Source organism: Crocodylus siamensis, chromosome 2 (assembly GCF_052110815.1).
Source record: "Crocodylus siamensis isolate JL-2025a chromosome 2, ASM5211081v1, whole genome shotgun sequence".
Classification (NCBI taxonomy): Eukaryota; Metazoa; Chordata; order Crocodylia; family Crocodylidae; genus Crocodylus; species Crocodylus siamensis.
In genome coordinates this window covers 257,662,580-257,688,424 of record NC_143396.1, presented here as the reverse complement: position 1 = coordinate 257,688,424, position 25,845 = coordinate 257,662,580, and the positions used below count along the sequence as shown (strand labels likewise).

The 25,845-nt window shown below is 41.5% G+C and overlaps 1 protein-coding gene across 2 annotated transcripts in view; it reads left to right on the top strand.

The window, feature by feature from the left end:
• Positions 1 to 25,845, top strand: part of CEP128 (centrosomal protein 128) — a 382,053-nt gene that overhangs the window by 62,881 nt on the left and 293,327 nt on the right. Inside the window, exons 8-10 of one of the 2 annotated variants that reach the window (XM_090033818.1) lie at positions 6,130 to 6,246; positions 17,851 to 17,937; positions 21,375 to 21,449. In XM_090033818.1, coding sequence (XP_089889944.1) covers positions 6,130 to 6,246; positions 17,851 to 17,937; positions 21,375 to 21,449 — 279 coding nt within the window. The remainder of the gene's footprint in view (positions 1 to 6,129; positions 6,247 to 17,850; positions 17,938 to 21,374; positions 21,450 to 25,845) is intronic. The other variant, XM_090033819.1, reaches the window with a different exon arrangement.

Genomic DNA, 25,845 nt, shown 5'->3' with positions numbered 1-25,845 from the left:
TGACTAACTCCTTTAGAAAGAATTCTAACCTCATTTTAAAACATGGGTTTAGCCTTCCCATTGCTGAAGAAACTTACAGTCAGTGGCAGCGCCGTCATGTATTGCTGCCCCATTTACAATCTTCCTTTTCTTAGCAAACTAATCAAGAAGCTACAAAAAAGATGTTTTCATTGCCCCTTGTGTGCTGCCTCCCAATAAAATCCAGGTATGGCAGAATTCTCAATGTCTAGAATATTTCTTTCCATTCACTGTCAGTGGGGAATATATCCATCCTCCTCTGTTGTGTTGTTTGATATGCATGCCAATCATACACTCTAGTCTCCTACGTGGAGGCTGCAGGAGGGCATAGTGAAGCCCTGAAATTGTTCAATTCTTTTGATGATGTCTAGATTCCCCATAACTATTCTCTGGGTTGTTCTCCCATCAATAAGACCCTTCCCTGTAGGGACTGCAAGGCATATTCATCTTTTCCATCTTTTTCATATCAATGTAAAGCTGTTGAGAAGCCTGGCCAGCCAACATGAATTAAAATGCTGTGATAAACGGAACTAAATATTTTCTGTGTTGCTTACGTCAAGTGTTAAGCGTGACCGCCTAGCTTTTGAGATGTTAACATCTGAATTAATCTGCCAAGTCCAGTAGCAAGGCATTTTTAGTGCTCTAGTAAGTCTCTGAAATTGTGGCTGGTACTGTGTGACTGGAGAGCAGCAAATATTGTACCTATACTTAGGAAAAAAGGGCAGAGTGACCTTAGTAGTATGCAAGGTTTTAGATCAAATTTTGAAGGAATGAATAAGTAAAAGACATGGAGATAAATGAAAAAAAGTGTAATACAGTGCAACATGGTTTTACCTAAGGAAGAATATGCTTTGAGTTAACCTTCAGTCTTTAAAAGAGAACTGATTATCCAGGCAAAGTGAATATAGTATTTCTAATTTATTTGGACTTCAGCAACTCCTTTAACCAGGTAATGCCAAGCATAGATGTAATTCTAGCAGCTTTTACAATAGCAAGCAATAACTTAAAAAAATCACAGCATGCATAAAGTCACCAGATGATTTAATCTTAGAATTTTATCTTTTGCTTTAGAAATGCAGAAATACATATTGATCGGTATGTCTTGAATTTCCCTTCAAAAGAAACTTTGACCCGTGTAGTACGGTTTCCTTTACTCTAAATAGCCCTTTAGTGTGTTCACTTATTCTCAACTGCTGTGTACAGTAATTTTTCATTTAAAAAGTTGCTTAGACTTTGGAAAATATCATTTTGAAAAATCTTGTGCTTTTAGTGCAAAGGCCTTTCTTTTCACACCCTTTAAAAAATTAAGGCATATTTAAAATAAAAACCAACCTTGATTCCCTCCCTCCTCTACACCATGTACGCAGTTTCTCTGTTCTTTCCTCTTCATCTAGAGTCATCAGTTATCACAATTTTATAGTTAATAAGCAACTGATTTCATGTGAAGAAGAAGATCTCAGCTGTAGGAAGGGACTAAGGAGGAGTGGGTTGAAATCTTCAAAATAGCTAATCTCAGTCAGTAAAAATCTCCCTTAATAATGAAGCAAAAAGGAAGAGACCTACAGAGAATGTGAGATACTGAGATGCACTAATGCTGTTGTTGATTGGTGGATTTCTTTCAAGACATTCCATTATGTATAAGCAGTTTTCTAGTGGCTCAAGGAGATCAGGTACATTTTTTCTAATTGTCCTAGTTCCTTAATGTCTACGCACCTGACAAACATGAATGAGTTTATCTTTTTAATATGCTCTGAGAGGAAGGGAAGTAGTAGTAGTCCCAGGTTACTGGAGGGGATGTTTAAGGCAACGGGAGACTGGATGATTCACCCAAGGTCTCATGGGAAATTTGTGGCTAAGCTATGAATTCAGTTTGGGTCTCCTAAATTTTATGTTGGTGCATCAGTTACAAAGCCGTATTTACCATATAGTTGAATGTGTTGTTTTTTGCTCTTCAGAGTTGATGGTAAGAAGAACCTTTAGCTGAACCCAAATCGTGCATTTTCTTTCCTGTAAATATAGAGTTCTCTTCTTAGATGCAATGTGCAGAAACAGTAGATAAGAATGGGTAAAAATATGCAAAGCTTCCTCCTTTAAAAAATATCACCAAACTACAGTTTTAACTTATTCCTTTTTAAAAACATAAAACAAAATAAGATTTCTGATTTAGTAATCTGATAATATCATAACAATTACTCTTCATTTCCTGTAAAAGGAAGGTTAGTACTAAAATGCTGTTTTAGGAACATGGGATAAGAAGGTACAATGTGGGGTTTAGATTCCAGTCTCCAGCAATTGCAGGTATCCATGCAACAGACATGTATGTAAGATGCATCTAAAAGAGCATTCATTCTCTCCCCGCTCTTATGCAAAATAGCCATAGCCCTCTTCTCCAACATCCATTGACATTCCACTAACAAAATTAGGGTATTTAGAAGAAAAACTCTAGACTTTCAAAAAATTACAACAGACCACAGGAAGAGAGCAGGGGAGACCAAGGGCACTGCTAGTGTTTTGGACTTCTTCACTGGCTGAGAATTTATGTAAAATATGCCCAGATGATCCTAGGAAGTGAACAGTACTCCCCAAAACCAAAAAGCCATAGAATATTTTTTCTTTACTCCAAATTTAACAATAGAATTATCTGTGAGATGAACCAGCTAGGAACCTAAGAGGTTTCACTGAACACTTGCCAGGCTCCCAACTCTAGTAGTGAACACTTGCCAGTCTCCCAACTCAGTATCCATGCTTCAGAGGAATGTGAAAGAATCCTAGTAATACATTCAAAAGAAGGTAAAAATCTTTCCAGCTAGTTAGCAGCAGAATCCCCAAGGGCAAGGGATTAGTACTATATAATATAGTGTAGTAAGTGCATTAGAATCTAGATCATTTGTTTCCAGTGGCTTGAAACGTTCTTAGTTCACAGCAGGCTGTTGAAGTAAAGATGAGCGGTGAAGTTATTTGTTCTAGTTTTTATTTCAAAGGGTGCCACCTCTTTGTTCAGCTGGAGCTCATCAGTGGTCCCACGCAGCTGAGCAGAGAAACACCCTCTGAAACAAAAGCTATAGCAAAACCACCTTTTGTGTCTGCCGAACCGCGGCACCACATGGTTCCCAGCTGCAATGCTGGGACCGCAGGAGCAGGCCCAGCCTGACCCTGAGGACTGGGGCAGTTGCCTGTGGCATTCCCCTTGACCCCCCCCTCCCCCCCCCCCCAATCTAAATTTCCCTTTCTGGCAGAGGAAGGCAGGAACAGCCCCAGGGTCCCAGGCCAGATGCCTCTGTTAGGCAGAGACTTCCAGCTGGGGGCGGGGGTGGGGCTGCGTGGGTCTTGCTGATGCGGCTGCTTGATCCTGCTGGTAGCTTCCCCTGGGTCCTACTGCCCTTGGCTCCTGTCATCTTTGAGAGCAAGCCAGAGGCAGATAAATATTAAATTTCTCAATTTTTTTAGGGGCCCTGCAGGCCGAATAGAATGGCCTGGTAGGCCATATTTTGCCTGCCCCTGATCTGGAGTATTGCAGACTAGTCAGTCTGACTTTGATACCTGCAAAGAGAGGTAGACCTCTCATAGAGAAGGTCCTTGAGGAATTTATTGTGAAGCACCTGGAGGAGAACAAAGGAATCAAAACAGCCAGCATGGATTCACCAAGAACAGGTCACATCTGACTAATCTGATGTCCAATTTGAAATTTAAGCATAACAGACATATAAGCAAACCATTTCCAAGTAAAGTTCACCCCCAGTCTGGGTCAGTATCCCATTGCAAGCTATACTTCCCTCTTAATTGTCTCAGTCTTAGTCTTGGTCTTGCTCTCTTGGGTAGCTTGGGTTTCTGTGGGCCTATTTCCTTACAACCGTGTTCCTTGGGAGCAATTCTCCCTGCAGCATGTAGGGCCATACTATCTCCTCTGCCTCAGGCCCTGGGTAATATGCCTCAGAACCCTGCTCCTTCCTTTCATGTGGCTCCCCAACCACACACAGAAGTTTTCCCTTTATTTAAGAGCCAGCCTGTGCTTCTCTGTTGCAGCCCTACACTGGCAGCTTATCCTGCTGCACTCTCTTAAAGTAACAGCAGCCTTGGGCTCCCTGTTATAGTCCACAACCAACCAAATTAAATTCAACAAGGACAAGTGCACAAATACAGACTGCAGAATGACTGGCTAGCATGCAGTTCTGCAGAGAAGTACCTGGGGTGTATGAGTGACTGGTGCCTCCTGGTTCTGGCGGGGGCACTAGTGGCCGAGTGCAGACCGGTGGGGAGGTCCGTCAGCAGGCAGTCACTGACCCTGGAAGCGCCAGCAGCAAACCAGAAGTGCCACCGGCTAAACCAGAAGTGCTGCCAGTGCTTCTTGAGGGGGGCAGCAGCCGGGGCTCTCCACATCCTGGCCAAAGAGGGCCAATTTCAGGGGAGGCATATGCCCCGTCCCCATGCGCACTCTATGCGTTGCCTATCTCCTGGGGTGTCAGAGTGGATTAAACTGAATGTGAGCCAACGGTGTTTGCTTGTTGCAAAGAAGTCCAACTGCATATTGGGTTGTATCAAGAGACGTGATTTTTCCACTCTAGTTAGCACTTGTGAGGTCTCACCTGGAGTACTCTGGTCCAGTGTTGGGTCCCACACATCAGGAAGCATGTGGACTGATTAGTTTACAGAAGGAAAGACTGAGGGAGGATTTGATAACTGTCTTCAAATACCTGAAGGGTGATTATAGAGAGGATAGACATGGACTTTTTCTCTGTGGCCAAAGGAGACAGGTCTAGGACAACAAGGACAAGTGTAAAGTCCTGCACTTGAGATGAAATAACTATGTGCATAAATACAGACTGGATATGATATCGACTAGTCAGAGATGATACTGCCTTGAGCAGGAGCTAGATTAGATGACTTTTTATGAGGTCCCTTCCAGCCCTACTTTCCTGTGATCTTCCAAAAACAAACAAACAAAAAAAGACCTTGAAGAATTCACTGCAAAAATTACCTTTTTGCGAAACCCAATAGGCCCTTTCACTAAAAATAAACCTAAAAGTGCTACATGATTCTGTAGTTGCAGAATAGTAAATGAATCCTTAACTGTGGTTCTATAGGCATCCCAAGCATTAAGTTCATTCTAACTTTTAATATCTCTGTTGTTTCCTTTGGATTTGTCATCTGCTTTGATGCAGAGCAAGTGTCTTTCCTCCCGAAGCAGCTCTTTCTTTGAGGGGAAGAACTGGGAAACAATTCAGAGATGTTTCATTGCTCACTGTAAAATACTGACATGCAAATATTACTATATTTCTGTAATGGATCTTCCTACCTGTTATACATTATTCATAGCAGACCTCTGGTAAAAAAAGAACGAATTCATTAGTTATAATGCTACAGATTTAAATGTTGGAGGCATGGTAAATTGGGAATATCTTTTCCAGGGTGCAACTAAATCCTCTCCACTAGACTGTACCAGGCCCCACATTTCTCTCTCAAACCCTGTTGATAAAGAACAATCAAAACATCCTGTGTTGTCATTGGTCATCAGTTTTTGTTGCATTTGCTTGATTCGCATGATCCACTAGAGGGTGCTGTTTGCTAGTGGATTGAAGGTGCTACAGACTATTCCTGTTTTTGGTTTTAATCTGAGTTTAAGAGGTAAGCAGATTATTAAACAAATTATTAGTTTGTTCATATTAGTGCTGGTTCTGGTTTTGATGGTGAGGTTTGTTAGACTGTGGAAAAAAATGATGATAATGTCTAGCACATAAACAGCTTTCCATATGAAGATTTTGGAATGCTTTACAGAGGAGGGTACGGGTCATTCCCAAATCATAATCAGGCTACTGGTAAAGATAAGTACAGAATCCAAGGGTCTTGTGTTCTAATATGAGCCATATTCTGAACTGATTGTTTGGAGAGGGAGACTGGTAAGAGAACAGGTCATATTCCATTTTGAATCTTTTGATTATAAGCAAGAATGTTTATAGAAGTAGCTATTTTTCTGTGAACTTCTAGATTTTATTTAAAAAACCCAAAAAACCAAAATACCTTACCATACTTCTCACATGTATATTCTAAAAGATTCCCTATACATTATTTTTGGAAGTGGTAAAATATTCTAATGGTGGTCTGTTTTTTTTTAAGGTGTCAGAACGGGTAGAGAGAAGACTCCAGGAGATGGAACAAGACATGCGCGCAGAAAGGCAGTTGGTGGAAAGCCGCCAAAACCAACTGGGACATATGTCTTTGCAGTTGCAAGAGGTATAATTGGAAACTTCCTATACATATGAACAATATAAGATGTTACTGTATGTGTGAGCCTGTTTCAGAGAAGAAAGTAAAGAGAATTCAATTTTTGCATCTTCTTTGTATTGCATATAGACTAACTCTGTTGAATATACCACTGGACAACTTAGACCCTCATGTGTTATTACCAATGTTGATCAACACAGCTTTCTAAAAATAAAAAAAAAAGCTGGACCTTGGGCTTATGTTCATGCAAAGAGAACAAAAATTAAGCAGCTGTACACATATACACAATCTCTTTGCCTAGATTGCTATGATTGCTTCAGAGGTGTCCTCCCAGCCAAGAACTGATAAGGGATTGCTTCTTTGTCCCCCTGACCCCCACACGACTGTCATTGAGGTAGTCACCAGCATCAGCCGGAGGCAGTCTTTTTGCCATGGGGGAAATATTTGATAGTGATGTCTTTTTGTGGCAGGACCACTATTTTGGCTCCAGGGCAGGGGAGCAGGCTGGAGGCTTGCCCAGTGGATTTGGAGCCTGCTCCACCAACTCCATGCACCGGTTTTAGCAGTAACCCTGGGAGCCCGAAGGCAGGCTTCTGCTGGGCCCTGCCGCCCTGGGGAGGCTTGGGCAGCTCCGCCGGGCAGGGCAGACCCTTCCCGGAGGCCCGCCGCAGGCTCCAGGGCAGGGGAACAGGCCGGAGGCTTGCCCAGTGGACTCAGAGCCTCGGAGTCAGACTTGGGTCTTCTCGGGGTCGGGTTGCTTGGGAATGCAGCCCAAAGCAGGTGGTAAACTCCATCTAAGGCTAAATACTACCACAAAAGTAATGTGTCTTCATGGCTTTAGGACCTGAGTTTGATCAATTTTTGATTTAAAAAAAATTACATCAAAAAAAAAAATTTACATCTAAAGTTTAAATTATTTGGAGTTTTTTTTAAATATTTTTTTTACCGCTATTTGAAAGAATTCAATATGTACTGGGTAGCTGGCTTGCTTGTACCGTAAATTGCATCTGATAAGCTACAGATGCTACAGGGAGACAACCTAAATTGTTGCGAATGGAAACTAGAAAAATTGCTGTATAGTTTTTCCTTTTGTGTTTAAAGAATATATGCAAAACAAAAAAAGAGAGGTAGGGAGCTTGCTTTCACCTTGACACTGGAGAAACCTCAGGGACTAAACATTGGCAATGTAATTTTTGATTTGACAAGAATTTAAGCTATGATTTGGAATGCTATGTCCAGCTATACAATAGAAAATCAAAGCTGATAAATGGCTGTGTTCATGTGTGCATGTAGAAGGTAGCTATGAATCACATTCTGGATTATATTTCAATGGAAATGAAAGAAAATTAATGTAGTTTGACTCTTTTATAAAGTACTATGGACTCTCCTTAAAGGTCATAGTTAAGACGATATCATTTTTAATATGGAAAACTGATGCTTATTTATATATATTTTTTTAGTACCTATGATAGTGTAACTAACAATTTTGTATCTTTTTCTGCAGCCCCTCTCACTTACCACTTGCTATCTCAAGTGCTTTACTAAGGTTTTCAGAAAAGGAAAATATTTCTTAAGAGTTTCTGAGAAAACAGTTCTTAAAATATTCATACAACAACTTTCTGCCTTGTGTCTTGTTCTCTATTTCATGGACACATGTTTAATGAACACTGATGTGTGGTTTGATCCTGTTACCTGCAGACATAAAATATGTTTCCTTCAAAGAGTAATGACTTGCCTTAAGGACACTGACATTTGGGAACTAATTTTTAAATAGAGGGCTGATGCTTTGCTAACAATGAATATGCTATGTTTCTTCCCTAGCCATGATGTAAAACTCTTTAAACTCTGAGACTCCTAGTAGCCTTGGAATTTTTTAGCAGCTTTGTTTTACTTTTAAGCTCTGATTATAATATTGTATACTATTACATTTTTTAGTGAGGCTAGACCATAAATAGCTAAACACATTATACAGTAATTTGTGTAATGATTTCAAATCCCCTCTAGCATGATGGAAGGATATGCCAAATGTTGACAGCACAGTTGTTTCCCTTCATACACTAAGGAACAGCTGTTTTTCCCCGTGACTTGATCCAGGGGTACAGAGATCTCGGCCAAGAGACTGTCCTATTGGGTATTCCATTTAGTGGTCTCATAATAGAATTGTATCAAGCTGGGCAGCTTCCATAGTGTCCCTGCAAAATGTCTCCAGATCTAGTATCTGCAGAATGGTTAACTGGAACTTGATATGTACTTTTACCAAGTACTGTGCCATTGCAAAAGCCTGTTTGGCAGGTAATGCTTTCAGTCAGGTGATATCTAAGTCACTCTGGGCCTTATTACCAGGGATCTTGGTTTGCTCTGATTTAAAAAAATCAATTTTTATCCACGTTTTTCCATGATTAAAATAAAACACCACTATCTACATATACATATATGTATATGGAAGTATGTGTGTGTGTGTGTGCGTGTGTATGTATATGTATATATGTTCAACAAGCTTTGGTTCAAGTGGCGCCATTGCCATTTGTAACTGTAGGGATGCTGATATACGAGACGCAGGAGGCTGCTGTCGTGTGTTAATTACCATGCTCCAGCAGACTCAATTAATTCTTTGCTGTAACTACAGTGTGTTGGAGCAGCCTCCCCGCTCATGTACAGGCACCTGTTGAGCTGTGCAGCTCTGTGCTGAGAGCAGGGCTGCCAGGGCTTAAGTAGGAGCAGTGAGCTGATCCGAGAGGCACTGCAGCTGCTGGGCACTCTGGAGTTGTAGTGCTCACTCTGCCTGACATCTCTTGGGGGCAAGGTGTTGGGTCTGTTGCGCCCCAGCCTTCCTTCTTGCCCTGACTCCAGAGGGACCACTGTATTCTGGGATGCTGGAGGACCTGAGCTTGGGCAGAGTAGCTGTCTGGAGTGGCCACACCTTAATGGGAAAGGAGCAAAATTAGGTGGATTAGAGATAATTGCCCTGCAGTGTCGTAACTTTAAACTGAATAACGAGTGCTTTAAGCCTCTTAACCCCTGGATTAGCTGCATGTTAACACCTTCTAAAAGCTCCAGAAACTGCCTAAAATTACCGTATAACAAGACCTCCTTTGCCGGGGATTATTAGGCCTCCTCAGCCTTAGGTATGTGAGAGTATTTAGAGTTGCATGGTTAGGATGTGCAAATGGTCAAGCACCTGATGAAGATGGAGAAGTTACTAACCAATATCTTGATATATTTACTATGTATTCTCCATCTACACATCCCAGCTTCTGATCCCTCGTCCACCTAGTCCAACATTTCTTGGAACTCGAGTTGAGTGGAAACGTGGTCAGGGAGCATGCACTGCCTTTTCCCCCCTATCATGGAGCATGGGCAGGTCTGTGCTAGGCCTTGTTGTACAGATATTGCTAACACAAAAAAGTCTATACATGTGAGCACCTGCAGTGCATACACACCCACAGCAAGAGTATATATAAGGACAGCATACCTCTGAGAAGTCGGCTTATTGATAGATTATTTATTTTTTAGACCCCAGAGCTGTATTGTACTTGTGCTACACCCTTAGTCTTTGTAGTATTCAGGAGGATCAGAATTTTACCTTTAATCTTTTGTCAAAGATTACATGATGACAAATAAGCTTTAAAAAAATGGTTACGTTTTTCAGAAGGGTAAAATTAAATTGCTTTAATGTCCCCTCCCCTTTGCCATCCCTATCAAGTTATTTTTCAAAATCATTAATGAAAAATAGAAGAGCCCTGAAATAAAAAATATTATTTCATCAAAATGTTTGCCATTTTGGGTCTGAATGACTTAATAAAGGAATGTTACTAAACCAATTGTGGCTATTTAATTAGAATAATAATTTTTGCCTATAACATTCTTTAGATCAAGCATGTCATTCACATTTGATTGGCAGCTTTTTAAATTCGCAAAATGTTTTAAGTTTAAATGTAGATAGTAAATTTTGAGGAAATTGTAATACAGGCAGTTGACCACTGCTTGTCAGTGTTTCACCATCCTAGCAAAGCCATCATGCTGAATTTAGCAAATGCAATGGCACACTTGCAGGGCCTAACAGAAAGTGTTTAAATTCTTTTTTCAATTATTTGTGTACCATCATTGGCCATATATGTTTATTTCTGTTCTACCGTGTTGCTGTCTGCTAAATAAGTGATGTTTAAAAGACTGAGAAGACAGCTTGTTATACAGTGTGAGTTAAGAGGATTTGTTCTGTCACATTTAACAGTGTGTTGTATTTGAGTTTGTAGTCTACTTCTGTATTTGGTGTGGCTGAACAGATTAAAATAATTTTTCTTGTGGTCTGTGTTTCCTTTTCTGAGTTCCGCTGAATCCTTGGAGTGCTAAAATTGTGCTTATGAAGACAAATCTTAAATTAGTACATGACACAGCTTCACCATCTTTCTTTTTAACTCCTAGTGAGTAATAGAGGCCCTCCTCTTTATGCCCCCCACAGTTTTTAATGCTAACAAGATTATATATGCCAACCTCCTTTAAAGAAAATCACATGATTTTATTTGTTGAAAGGCCTTCTACTCAACTCAAGAATATTTGTTTTCTTGTCAAAAAGTTGAGAACAAAGGCAGGAGTGGGCTGTGTATAGTTAATCTGTTGCGTGTGAGAATGGGGAGATACAGAACCTCTAGCTGGGGGAGATTTAGTAATCATGGGAAGCAAACAAAGTTCTTTGTCAAGGGAGAAATGAAGGAAATAATCCCTGGCATGGAGGTGGGGGAGGGTGGGAAGAAGCTGAGGGGTTATAGTGAATCTTTGAAATAGAAGGGAGTATGGAAGTGGCATCCAGGGATATTGCTGGGGAGAAATTGCTAGGAAGCCCTGACATTTGAAATAAGCTTGGTCTGTAGAAATAAAAGATGTGCATGCTCCTAGGAGTTTTCCTTCCTTCTCCCACACCACTGCCTGGACATGCTTACTGTGTTATGGAGAAATGCTGTGTGTATCAACGGCAATGTGTACATAAACATAGTTTCTACCTATTCTAGTCAAGTTAAGAAAAGATGCATGCATAATTCTATAAACCCTGTAATACAGCATTTTGTGTATTGTAAGCAGTCTATCTTAGTTCTCTGGTAAATGATGGAATAGTAGCTGCAGTGGCAACTTGCTTTGGTAGCACCTGACCTGGTTTCTTTAATCCTCTGTCAGTAATTTGAATGTTTTGGTTCTTCCCGACAGTTATAGTTTTCTGTTTAGTAATAATACTCTATTTAGAAATTTGGCCCCAATTTTAGTGGTTTACTGGCTTATTGTGATACCTAACTTCTTATGCTTGCAGTCCAGCAGATGATTTATAAGAACTTTTGTAAACTAATTTTATAAGTTAGTAATATTAAAAAATAACATAAAAATCTAATTATGTCCATAGCCTTTTTCTTAATCAGGTGAGCATATAAATTCTATTCTTCCTTTCCACACCCATTAGGACAGTGGTTGGCAACCTATGGACTGCACACCAAATCCAGTTTATGGACCCATTGTATCTGACCCATGAATGTGTGGTTCAGCCAGTTTAGTGATGGGAGGCTTCACCTGTGAGTACTCTCCCTGTGCTGCCTTGGGGCCGAGTGTCATTGGTGGCTCCTGGCACTGATCCCTCCCTCACCCTTGGGTGGGTCATTCTGGCCTGCAGCTGGAAAAAAGTTATCTACATGTGCATTTGAAATGGCTTTATCTTTCTCAAAAGTAAAAGATTGAGCAAAGAATATGTAGTATTGTTGTATAAAAAGACAACTGAATCCCCTGCAAGTTGCAGGTGTAGTCTGTTATTTGAGTCTTTAAGGACAGATCTTAAACACGTCTGGTTCTGTGTGCTTTGCAGATTTTAATGCTCCCATAGTGGGGCTCATACAGATCTAGTTTTTAAAATATCTTTGAATAGGATATGTGTTAATCCAGCTTCTGGGAGCAATTTTATGATCTGAGTATGCAAGGTTTAAACTGGATGACCAAAGCAGAGTGGTCCCAAGGGAGCTGGAGGTTTATGACTAAGGCCTGGTTTTCATTCTTTGTTGACCTTGGGGAGAACTGGATTGCTTACCTGATAAGGAAGGAATCCCCTTGTATCACCCTCCACTCACCCACCGCCTATCTGTACACAGTTGGGCAAATACATTCTGGCTTTTCTTGTGTTGCCCTGAAACATCAGAAATAAGCCAGAGTGGGTGACTGGACACTGTTCCTGGATGATGTGGAGCCACAGTCCTCTGAGACGGTACAAAAAGTCTCCTGAGATGTCTAGCATGTGTGCCTGGGAATATACTTGGGGCCATGCCGATTGCCAGCTTTGGGGTAAGGAAGGAATTTCCATTCAGGCACAGGAGTGACATTTTGTATTCTGTATTTTGTTTTAGTGTTTTCATTTTTATCTTTTCTCTGCAGCATGGTTTGTCTGTTGTGATTATTTGGGCTTGCCTCATCTAATCACCAGGGATCCTGGTTTTCTCTGATTTAAAAAAAAAATCCCCAATTTTCAGGTAAAAAAACAAACAAACCCCAAAACACTTGTGGTGTTTTATTTTAATCATGGGAAATGTGGAGTTGGGGTTACTTTTCTTTAACTGAAAATTAGTTGTTTTTTTTAAATTGGAGGGGGGAAACCAGGATCCTTGCTAATCAATTCTTTGACATTGCAGTGGCATTAAGGATTGGTGCCACTTTAGTCTCTCCTATTTTCTGCTTGATGAACACAGCACTTTAGTTTTTTGAGAACAGAAATTCTTTAATTGAACTGAACTCTTTGCACCTGTTACTAGGTACCAGGATGGAAACTTAATGGCCTGGTTTATGCAGAAGCTCTTACTAGTGTTTTGATGGTGCTTTCTTGCTTGGAAAGTACTAGTACAGGGGAAGACAGTTATTTCAGGTGGAGGGCCACTGAATTTTGGCAAGTCATGGAGGGCTGCGTGACAGGCAGCCAGGAGCAGATGAATATTAATTTTCTAAATTTTTAGGGGCACTGCAGGCTGGATAGAATGGCCTGGCGGGCTGCATCCAGCCCGTGGGCCATATTTTGCTTGCCCCTGTACTAGAGGTATCTTCCCTGGTTGCCTTTGACCAAATGTTCTTTTTTTCTCAATGGCTGTATGTTTTGAAGTGGTTTCCTAGTTGATTCCACCAAAAAGTATCTGCCATTTGCACTTGAAGTGATGTATGTATGTAAGAAAGCTTGTTTCATTTTTATTTTACTTTCAATTTCTTTCTTGTACATTTTTTGGCTTTTTGATATATCTACTATTTTTCCTATTTCTTTTTACTGTGTCTGGGAAATAAAATAGAAAGGTATATTTGTAATATCAGTGGTGTGAGAGATTGCTTTTTTTATTTGATGTTATTGCTGTTTAATGGCCTAAATATCATTCAGTACTCTTGATATGTTGAGATGGCATATTGATTTCTGTGGTTTCTTTTGTGGATTAAGATATATTACTGACTCAGAGGCAGGCCCTCCATCTGCCTGAGGGAAATCTTCAAAAAATTACCTGCTTTTGTTAATCCCAACTCAGCTCTACTCTTGCTGGCAAAGTTGGGGCCCTAGTGCAAGCTGCATGTGAGCAACTGCTGTTTTTGGCACCATATTGATAATTGATGTGATGGTGAAAACAAAATTGGCTGTATACACTGGAATTTGTCATGTTGCTGACACAAGTGAAGCTGAACTGGGGTTAGCGATGGGGGAAGATCTCTGCTAGATGGCTCTCAGCTAGCTCATGCAGTCTTCAGAAATTCCATTTGCAGTAACGGGCATAGTTAAAAGGCAGAATTTTCTTTTTGCCTAAAATTATTTGTGAAATGATGAACCTTTAAAGATAACCTGTGAAGGGTTTCTAAAACTTTGAGCTTGTGTTCTTTGATGCATAATATATTTTCAAATTTTTGAATTTTTAAAAAATCTTTAAACCTTTAATATGAGATGTATTGAAATTAGCCTTCCCTGGTTTAGCTAGAAAACCTTTTTGGAGGAAAGGAGGAACCAAGTAAGTGGTAGTGAAAGTGGGTAGGGAATGCTTGCATTTCTAATCAGACTGGTAGGGATTCTGTTTGTAATGAAGATATTTATTTAGATAGGGAGTGGAAGAGATGTTTACAGAAACCCAGTTTTACAGCATCTGTTTAAAGTTCCCTTTCAGCCTGCTTGATTTATATCATAGTTCCTTAAGTTATCTAGTACAAGTTCTTCAAAACTTGCCAAACTATTTTGGTAAGCCTTGGCAGGTTTTGGTATATCATGGTTAGAGGAGGAGACACAAGTCTCTCTCTTCTTAAAAAAAAAAAACCCCAAAAATAAAAAACCACTCTTCCAAGGTATTTTTCAGTTGAAAAATGTCGTTCAAGCCAAGTGGAGTTTTGCTGTATTTTCTGATAAGATGAAATCTTTGTTCCCAGTGCACAGCAGAGAAAAAACTGTTCATGGATTGACTAAAATCACATAATGGGAATAGATAGGTTCTAAAACTGAGAAGCGTTTATGGATAAAGAGAGTTAAGAAATAGTGCTGCAGCCCATGAAGAAGTAGAAAAAAACTGAGAACATGAAGTTTCCTCCTGGAAAGGCTAACTGTTACTAGAATGTTGTTGCATGGAGAGCACAGATATATGAAATCTTTTTGAGCCCTGAATGGTGGAAGATTTTAATGGGATGTCATGCAGGAGTTCTAGTAAGCCAGCCTCCAGCTGGTTCAATAGCTGCTTGGCTTTGCTGTATAGGAAGGAAATGAAGAATGATTAAATGAATAATTTGGGTGTTTTTACACGTTTTCCAGGGGGGAAGAAGGGGTAATTTAGAGTGGCTCCAAGAGCTGCTCTAATTAAAGCACCCTCAGTGTGTAGTGCATCAAGCATCCCTGTGGTTCAAAATGGTGGTGGGGCTACTTTAAAGCTCATGAAACGTTTATATTTGCACACAAGTTTTTCATATTATAATTGGTTTTGGACTGGACATATGGGTATTAAAATCAGTTCTCAGTCCAGTCTAAACCTCCTTATGTTTGCAGTCTTCTCTGTTCATTGGGAATCTTTCCTGTGTTCCTGTACGTAGAGCAGGCTTGAATACTGCTCAGGCTGTGCTCTTGTGATATTGATTCTGCCTCTTCCTAGTGCTCCACATAGGGAAAATAAACAGGGCACCAGAATCAATGAACCCTTTATTAGAAAAAGGTGTGTGTACGTGCATGCTTATAACTAATTCCTTTTATATAATGATATATTTATGTGGTAATAGGCAGTTAGGTACCAAAGTGCACAATATACACAACTCTTCTGTAGCTCTGCATCAGTTCTAAAACCACTGAGGGTTTGTTTTTAACCACTGTCATTGTGACAGAAATGTTTTCTTTTTCTCCTTAGCTTAGTTTTGTACTGATGACAAATTTTTGCAAGATTTTTGGAATGAAAGGTGTAATATAAATATAGGGCCTAGATGCATTTATTCCAGTACATCCTGCCATTACACTGCTATAAAAATGTGGCTGCAGGATGGATAGACCTACACCAATGCAACTTATTAGAATCTGGCATAAAGCTGTTGTTGGAAAAAGCAGAGGTCAAAGGACTCTGGGAAAGGTCAGTCTCAGGTAGCTGTTTGCTGAGTGCAAACCAGCTATTCCCAGCTCTTGGCCACCTAGTGCTCAGGCTTTATAATAGCACCTACTGTAACAAATACCCTGCCAACAGGCCTGGGAGACATTCTTCTGTTCCTGATACCGGTGTAACTTTTTGATGTTAATATGTCATGTATTAAGGCTCATAGATTGTTGACAGTAAACTAGTTCTGCTCTCTGGCTATGGTTGTGACACTTGAAACTTTTTTTAAAAGTGTAACAATAAATACTGAAAATAGTTTTTGAGAAATTGCAAACTGTTTAATAGTGTAATATGCTCATCCTTTTGGCCCTGTGGGCCAGATGCATAGGGGTGTGTGTGTGTGGGGGGGGGTGGGCAGGGGTAGTCTGTGGGATGGGTTTAACTCCATCCACTAGGATCAGATCCTGGTGGGCCTGTGCTACCCCCGCCCACCAGGATTGGGCCCCGTGTTGTTCTGCATGTCTGATCCCTTTTCCACTCCCTTACTGCCAAAATTCTGCATCCCTGGGGAGTTCTGTTGCATCATCTGTGGGTCAGATGATATGGGGCTAGAGGTTGAGCATTCCTTCTCTAAGCTATTCCTGTGATTCAATATGTTTTAAAAAAAATGGTCATAGCAAATCAGAAACACTTTATATCTTAACCACTTGTAGGAGAAAACAAAACCTAATGGGCAGGAAATACATTATTGTTGTATTTTGCTTTTGCTTTGTTTTGTATTACAAGTGTTTTTATTTGGGCCTTGGCAAACGTAGGAGTTGGTAGGATCAGTATGTAGATAAATAGCATTGTATAAATGAGTGTTATGCAAATAAGTTCCATTTTTATGAAACGCCATGAATTGCACAATTTAAAGAGCTTTACATAAACATAATTTTCACAATCCTAGCTGTCTTCTACAGCAGTCCATTATATTTTCTATCAGTTTTAGTATCCAGTGTCTTGTTTTATTTTAGGTAAAACAGGGAAGGGAAAAAAGTTTTGCATAAACTTGAATAGCTTCTTTAGATCCCTATGTGTTAAGTTTCTCATTTGCAGGGGTAAGTGTTTTCTCTTAAACATGACAACATTTTTCACGTGGGCAGTTAGGGACCTGGTGATGGTGTTTAAATAGCTGTTAGGATCTGAGGGGGAATTGGCAAACCTTGGATATCTCATTTTATTCTATTGCTCTAGTTTTTACTATAAGTTTTTTTTATTAAAAAAAATAATAGTAAACGTGGTTACATGATATCACACTGAAATTAACACACTGATTCAGGGTTCTGAATGTGCTTGAAAAAGGTAATTGGAAAAGAAATTTCACAAAAGGGCACAATGGAAAATAGTCTATTTCCTGCACTCTTTGATATCAGTAGTCTATACTTTTTGTCGAAGAAGGGTTTCTAGTACTTCTTCAATGCATTCCATATCTTTCCTGTCTGTGTGAGAATTTTTAATATTGCAAGATTTTGTTCAACAAAAGTCCTGAATATAAAATTATACATTTTGAAGTAACCATAATTGTGTCTTATGTCTGTATGTGTGTACCTAAATAATTTGTAGCGTACTTGTGTACTTAAGTTTAGTAATCACTGCTGTAGACACCTGAACTTTAGACACTGGTCTGTAGTTTTAAACTCTCAAGTATGGTTTCATTTCACACTCCAAAAGTTATTTGTTTTTACTTGGATCTTAAACTGAATAATATACTGTTAGCCCCTTAGCATATTGGTAAAGCTTCTAATTTCTTTTTATCTGGACAAAAATAGGTGTTGTGTTATATGTGGTGATGTGCCAAACATCTGCCCACATACAGCTGTGTGTACATGTGATAGTAGATATCATCTGACCCAAAAAAGGTACATTGATTGTCTTCAGAAATATCTAATAGAAACAGAGTCAGAAAATGTGGTAATTGATGCATTTTTTCTAATATGTACAACTGGTAACTTTCCTCATTTCAGCAGTTCTATATAAATATTGTTTAAGTGACTCCCTTATAAAGCTCACACTATCTTTCCCTTTTAAGGCTTTAAGGAAGCGAGATGTCAAAACTGATGAAATGGAAGAACTTGTGAAAAGTAAACTTTTGAAATCTGAAAGTGAAAAGAATCAAGTAAGAATTTAAGGTTCTTAAATTAAAGTAAGAATTTAATTTTCTGATCGCCCTGGCCCAGCAGCAGCAGTGGAGATGCTAGCCAAGGCTGGGCCCACCAGCAGCGTGTGGCTGGGGCCATCAGCAGTGCCGAGATGTGCCCGGGCCCCAACCTTATCCTGGCACTGCAGATGGCCCTGGCCCAGCAGCGGCGCTGGGCAGGGCCTGGCGGCAGCATGTGGCTGGGGCCAGGCCTGCTGGTAGTACCGGGCTGGGGCTCCAGCTCCGGCCTCATCCTGGCGCTGCCGATCGCCCCGGCCCAGCAGCAGCAGTGGAGGTGCTGGCCGGGGCCCAGTGGCAGCACCTGGATGGGGCCGGGGCCCGCTAGTGGCAGCTCCGGGATCGGGCCGGGCCTGGGCCCGCTAGTGGGGGTGCCAGGATGGGGTGGGTGGTGGCGGTAGAGGTGCCAGCCATTAGCAGCACATGGCCAGAGCTGTCTGTAGCACTGGGATGGGTCCAGAGCTAGTGCACGTCTGCGGCCTCGGCCCTGGCCCCATCTGAATGCTGCTGATGGCCACGGCCCGGTACCGGCACTGGGCCAGGGTCCGCAGCGGCAATGGTGCTGGCTAGAGCCAGGCCCGCTGGCATCATGTGGCTGTGTCTGGGGCCCGCGGAGGCAGTGGGGCCTCGTAGGGCCTGCCGGTGGCACATAGCCAGCAGCGTGGGGTTGGGGCTGGGGCCATGTGGGGGTTGGATTTGGGGCCAAGGGCTCTTACCTGGCTGGGGTAGGCGGTGTTCCGGGGCTGGGGTCCAGCGGTGACAGGGATCGGCAGCAGCACAAGGCTGTTCCCAGGCAGCCATGTGCTGCTCAATCTGGGCACGCCTCTTCCTGCCCCAAGGGGCAGGAAACAGCCTGCGTGCGAATAAAAACCATGCCGCATGCCACTTTGGGCACGTGTGCCATAGGTTGCTGACCCCTGATCTAGTGGCTGGCCTGGCTTCTCTCCTCCTTTTTCCCTCCTCTTGCCTCCAGCAACTTCCTGGAAACTGTTCCTGTTGGCAGTCCCTGTTTGCTGGCTCCCTGGTCACAGGTTCTTCCCTTCCCCCTTCCCAGGGCCAGCATCTGAGCAGGTCGCTGCCCTTGCCTGTCCCTGTTCCGGCTGCGAACAGAGGGTCAGGGCCAGCCCCACTGGGCTGGAGCACAACACCTAGGCCAGAGAGCATGTTGGGATGCTGGGAGACTCTCGTTTAAGTTAAACCAGGAAGGAGTCTGGGATAGACATTGGATATAATGGTTTCAGCTTGATCAGTTAAGTCTGATACTAAATTCAACCAGGTGTATCTCATGCTGGTTTCGGCCATTTTGAAACTGGTTTCTGTACATTGAACGTAAGTTCTGTTACAAATTTAAACCTGTTGCTGATCAGTTGAACTAGTTTATGCGTAATGTCCAACCCTAGCCATACTGACAGTTACCGATCCAATATTTCATCCATATTTAACATAAGATACAAACTTCACCATACAAACAGGTAAGTAGGCAGTGAGATTCTCAATTTTCCTCTTTTTAAAAATTAATAAAGCACTTTTTTGGTCTACAAAACCACAAAAAAATGAAAGACCATCACAAGACTGATTCACTTTAATGAGAACTGTAGTTATTAAGGGAGATCGTGTCAGACCCCATATTTGGACAGGATATGTTCTTCTGGAAGACTGATATAGATGACCTAAATACTCATTTGTGGTCTTGTTCATACTTTGAAGAAATGAGGAAAATGGATCTAACCACTAATGGAAAATTTTAAGTACTGGGATAATGAAGGAAAAACAAATTTTGCTCCTCCCTAGCAACTTACCACTTGTCCTATACTTTATAACTATGTGTGTGCTACTTGCACAAAGAATACAGGCCAAAATCAAATAGAAATCCTAGATTTTATTCTACTATTTTAGATCCCTTCATTGTATTCATTTTTATGTATCAGCATATATTATGTTTGATTTTTCTTTTGTTTAAATTAGTAGATGGGTAATTATATTGTTTGCTTTTATCAAGAGCCACAAATCATATAATTTAATTATTTTATAATATGTAATTTTATTGTTAATATTACTATATCATTTTAATAGCAGCAAAGGGGGAGCTCCAGGCAGACCCAGGCTCGGGTCTCTGCTGGTGTGACAAGGAGTGGGGGAATTAAACCTCCTCCCTGGTCAGTTCACTTTGAGTTACTGCCTGGGCTAGCTATGCCTTCCTGCAGCTGAGAGCTTCTCTAGCACCTCCTGGCTGCTGGCCTGAGTGACTGCAGGCATGTGCTTGCATTTCCTCAGTCTGGACGGCATGTTTGCACAGTTGCAAACTGATTCAGTCTAGCCAGGTTAGGCTGTGGCTTTTTGAAGGTCTGTCCCTAGCCTATATATCCAAGAACATGTGTGTGGAGGGAGAGTATAACTGTTATTTAACCATACAAATAAGGGTTTACTTGGAAGAGAAGAGACTTCTAAAATATACTTCTCAGGGTATCTGACAGGTGTACAAGCTCTAACTTTTATTCAGTAGTTATCCAGCAGAGCAACCAGACATCCTTGTTGTATCCCTGTCTTATTCAGGAAGCTGCTGGAGAGGGCATTGTCAATCCCATAATGCACCCTAGATGCTGTATTTGAATAGTAAGCAATGAGTAAGAGATCTTTGTCAATTGATGTTACTGCCATTTTCTTCCATAATTTCCAAAAGATCAAAAAGTTTAAATTAAATTACACAAAACTAATAGTTAGAAAGAAGAAACACTATCAAATGAGGCAGTGGGAAGAACTGGCAGACGCAGGGAAAAATAAAAGACAATAGATGTTTTGAGCAGATTATAACCAAAGGGACAAATATATAGCTTAATCCTCGATGCACAGGGAAACGAGTTTTATTTTTTTTTTAAATATGTTTAATGATTTACTTGCAGCTGGTGAGGGAAGTGCTGACCGTTTGCTGAAGGAAATTTTATCTGTTAAATCGGAAGCAGATCACATAATATTACTAACAAACGAGTTAAGGCAGTTCGAATACCTTAATTCTGCATTTCATTATCTTAAGATTTTTTTATTTCTTTTAAATTTAATTCTAGGAAAGACCTAAACTACTTCCATATACTTTCAAACATTGCACCATTCTCATTTAGTTTTGGTTCGTTTGGGATTTTTAATTTGTAGTCAGAAGTAGTACTGAGCATATGAAATAAAAGGTTAAATGCTATAATGTACATTTCGTAAGATATCTGTGTTTTGTAGAAGCAGGTTTCTAGTTCTTTAGATTGCTTTAAAACAAAATTAAGGTGTTTCACTGAGATTAGTACAATTTTTAAAAATCTGTGTTTCATTATTAATTAGTATTAGATTTAAATAGCTATTTTATTTCTAGTAGTATAATGTAACTGGCTCTTCCTTCTTAATAAAAATGCAAGCTAAAGGAGGAGGTGATGCGGTTCCGGAGGAAGTTGGATCAATCAGAAGTTGGTCGAGAAGTTCTTTTACATAAGGTAACTTTTTCTCATGCTGTGTAAATCTTTTTGTTTTCACAATAAGCTAAAATCCAGCTTGTCTTTTTAATCTTAGTATGTATTTTACTAACTGTGTTTTGGGAAGTAAGTAGTTTGACAAAGCAGTAACTACCAGTGTAAGCCACAAACTCAATTAAACAAATAATCTCTTTAACATAAAAAGGAAATATGTCATTGAAACCATTGTCTCAATGGCACTGTGACATTGGTACTTACCAAAAAGTACTTCAGTCTCTGTTCTTTGTTAGTGTTTAAAAATGGCTTTGGTCAAGAAGACAAACTTCTCAGATTTTTTATGTGTGTGTCAAACATTTTTTGAAGATAAAACTTCATTTTAAAGTGTAACGTTTCATAGACTATTAGTTTGTACTGAGTACTTTGCATTGTTTACCTTCCATATTTTTAAATAGCTGAGTTCTTTATATTGGACAAACACATTAACTTTCTATGTTTTTTTCATAGCAACTCTTAGCACAATTTTTTGTGTATTTTTAACTGTTCTTTGATGTTTAGTTTGTATAACGGTAAACAATAACTCCAGATATCCTATCAGTGTAGAAACACTTATGATGATGCACGTTACCATGTAAGTGTTGTATGCAAAACTGTACACAGCGATTTAAACAAGTTAAAGTGAGCCTGACACTTTAAGATACCATATCTATTTTTCTGACCCTTTTCCTCTCCTTTTTTTAGAACTGAAGGGAGGGAGGCGGGGAAGATAAGGGGAACTGGTCTTCACTTTTATTAGCAAACATTGTTTGACTTTGTGCTTATAGTAGTTTTCAGTTGGATATGTTGCTCTGCTTTGAATGTGTTTCTGTTTATTAAAATACCTTGGAATGGGGTATTAAAATAATAGAAAATAGGTCTGAAAAGGACTTCAAGAAGTCATTTAGTCCAACCATTTAGTCTAACCCTATCTTCAAGGCAAGATGGTTCCCATCTCAACCAGGGGTGTTCAACCGCTGGTCTGTGGGCCAGGTCTGGTCCGTGGAGCTAGGTTATCTACCCTGCAAAGCTCCCAGTGGGTCTGGAAATTTGGCAAGAGGGTAGCAGCGGCAATTAACACTGTCACAGCTCTTCCACCACCTGATTTCCATGCCCCACATGGCTGTTTTAGTCCTGGCCTGGTCAGTGCCATGTGCTGTGATTGGGTTGCTGGATCGGGCTCAGGGACTGATTCACACTGCTTGTCCAGCTTCTGGGGCCAAAAGGTTGGGCATTAGCAGTCTAAACCAGTCCAGGCAAGTGTTTGTCTAACCTGCTCTTTAAAGATTCCAAGGATGGAGATTCCACAACCTCCCTATGTAGTCTGTTCCAATGTTTAACATGCTCATAATTCAAAAGTTCTTCCTAATATCCAGTGTAAATTTCCTTTGTTGCAATTTGAGATAATTCCTCCTTGTGCTGTTGCCAGGGACCACTGGGAATAATTTATCACCATCCACTGTACAACTTCCTTTCCGGTATTTAAAGACTATTATCAAATTCCCTTCAGTTTTCTTTTCCAGATAATCCCAGTTCTTTCACTCTTTCCCAGTTCTATCAGTCCTTCCAGATAATCCTAGTTGTTTCAATCTTTTTTCTCAAGTCATGGTTTCTAGATTTGTTAACAATTTGTTTCTTTCTGCTGGACTCTTTCTAATCTGTCCACATCTTTCTTGAAGTACAGAGCCCAAAACTGGACACAGTATTTGAGGTAGGATCTCAGTGCTGAATACAGCAGAAGCATCACTATGACTAACAAGTACCATTCCTGTTAATACAGCCCTATATGATATTGGCTTTTTTATAATAAAGCCCTATATGATATTGGCTCTTTTTTGTACAAGAATATGCTGTTGGTTTATATTCAGATGAAGACCATCTTGTTCCTGGATGCCTCTCATGGAAGTGCGGATCATGGCTGTAGAAGCCAAAACCCATATGATGGCACCAACTCCGGAGCTGCAGGTTGACTTCCCTGATGCAGGTGTCCTGATGCTGACAGCAACCACTGACCAGAATGATGGACAAGAAGACCACCTGTGCCCCTGACTTCCTAAGCCTGGCCCCCAGAGCCCTGTAGTCACTCATGACATGGTCTGGACTACTCCTGGCCTCATCATTTGTGCCCACATGGACAAGTACTATAGGATAGTAATCAGAGGGCTTGATAAGGTCAGGAATCCTTGCAGTGATGTCCTGGATTCTGGAACCCGGTGGGCAACAAATCTCCCGTGCCGTGAGATCCGGTCGACAGATAGGTCCCTCTGTGCCTCTTAGGAGTGAGTCGCCCACCGCGATGACCTGGACAAGCTCAGCAAATGGGCAGACGAGAACCTGATGGTGTTTAACACCAAAAAATGCAAGGTTCTCCACCTTGGGAGGAAAAACCTGCAGCATCCTTATAGGCTCTGCAGTGCTACATTGGATAGCACTACAGAAGAAAGAGACTTGGGGGTCATCATTGACCAAAAGATGAACATGAGCCTCCAATGCGATGCTGCGGCTAATAAAGCGACCAAAACGCTGGCTTGCATCCATAGATGCTTTTCGAGCAAATCCCAGGAAGTCATTCTCCCCTTGTACTCGGCCTTAGTGAGGCCGCAGCTGGAGTACTGCGTCCAGTTTCGGGCTCCACAATTCAAAAAGGACGTGGAGAAGCTTGAGAGAGTCCAGAGGAGAGCCACGCGCATGATCAGAAGTCAGGAAAACAGATCTTACGATGATAGGCTGAGAGCCATGGGACTCTTTAGCCTGGAAAAGCGCAGGCTCAGGGGTGACCTGATGGCCACCTATAAGTTTATCAGGGGTGACCACCAGGATCTGGGGGAACATTTGTTCACCAGAGCGCCCCAAGGGATGACTAGGTCGAATGGTCACAAACTCCTGCAAGACCGTTTCAGGCTGGACATAAGGAAGAATTTCTTTACTGTCTGAGCCCCCAAGGTCTGGAACAGCCTGCCATTGGAGGTTCAAGCACCTACATTGAACACCTTCAAGAGTAAATGGGATGCTTATCTTGCTGGGATCCTATGACCCCAGCTGACTTCCTGCCCTTTGGGCAGGGGGCTGGACTCGATGATATCCCGAGGTCCCTTCCAGCCCTGATGTCTATGAAATTGACCTGGCGTCTCTTTCTTCAGCTGCTTGGTTGTCACCTGGCCTTCCTCGTTGTTGCAGACGTGTCTTACCCTGCAGCTTCCTCTGCTGCATCATTCTGCAGTGCTGCCAGAGCTTCATATCTGTTCTCCAGTTGCATTGGGGAAACAGTCACAGCTGCACACTTTCTAGCTCTGGAGGTTGCTGTCTTCCATTCAGGTGTCCTGGAGCTCTCCATGATGTCTCTGAGCTAGATGTCTGGACCTGCAGAGAATGAAAGTATCCATCAGTTTCATCCTCTGCAGCTCTGATCCCCTGCAGTCTGCTCACCTCTTCCTGGAGTTCCATCACCTGCCCCTCCAGGACCTCAATCCACGTACATATGGGACAGGGAAGGGACTCCCTGGCTTCCATGCTACCCTCGGGCATTAGAGGTACCACCAGGCAACCCTGGCAGACAGGGGGCAAGGTCACTGCTGACCCATTCAAGCGGCCTGTGTGGGTGGAGGCCTTACAGGAGCTCCAGGCTGGAGGCAGCAGCAGGGCTGGGTCCCTGGCTGCATGTTCTGTGTCACTACCCCCATAGTAGCCATGCTTCTTATTCACTTACCTGAAGTCTCTGTCAGAAGCTTGCCTGTACTCCTACATGGTATGTACTCCTACCCATGAACTGGCCTGAAAACTGCTCCCCTGTTTGCAGGCTCCCTGGTTGCCTGGGGAGTCTCTTTGTATACCCTTTTGGGCCTGGGCTGACTCAGGGCCAGGCAGCAATCACACAGCAGTCAGCAGTCACAGCAATCAACACTCACTCAGCAGTCCTTAGCTTACTACTGAGCTCAGCATTACTAGCTCAGCACTTCCTTAGCTTACTACTGAGAATGTCATGTCATATATATTCACAATTAGGTGGGTTAAAAGCATGGGCAGCAATGCATGTGAGGCTGTCAGTACTGTGCAAATGTACAGGTGCCTCCCAGCTGAAGCGCTTTATAAGGTGTCAGAGCCGATCCTGTTGCTTCATTCCACAACTAGGGGCCTTGTGAGCAGACCTGCCTGGCTTTTTGGTCACATTTCCCTGGAGGCTTTCAAAGATAGTTGAGTGGCAGCAGCACAGTCTTATGGTTATTTGACTCCTGGCTTTTGTTTTATGCTTTCTGCCATTGCAGGGGTGGTCACTTTTATATCTTGTATTCTTGGCAGGATCAAAGAATGGACACTTAGTATCTCCATGCCCTCCAGTATCTCTTGGAGTAACACCATTAAGCACTGGCTCTGCTGTGTTGCTACT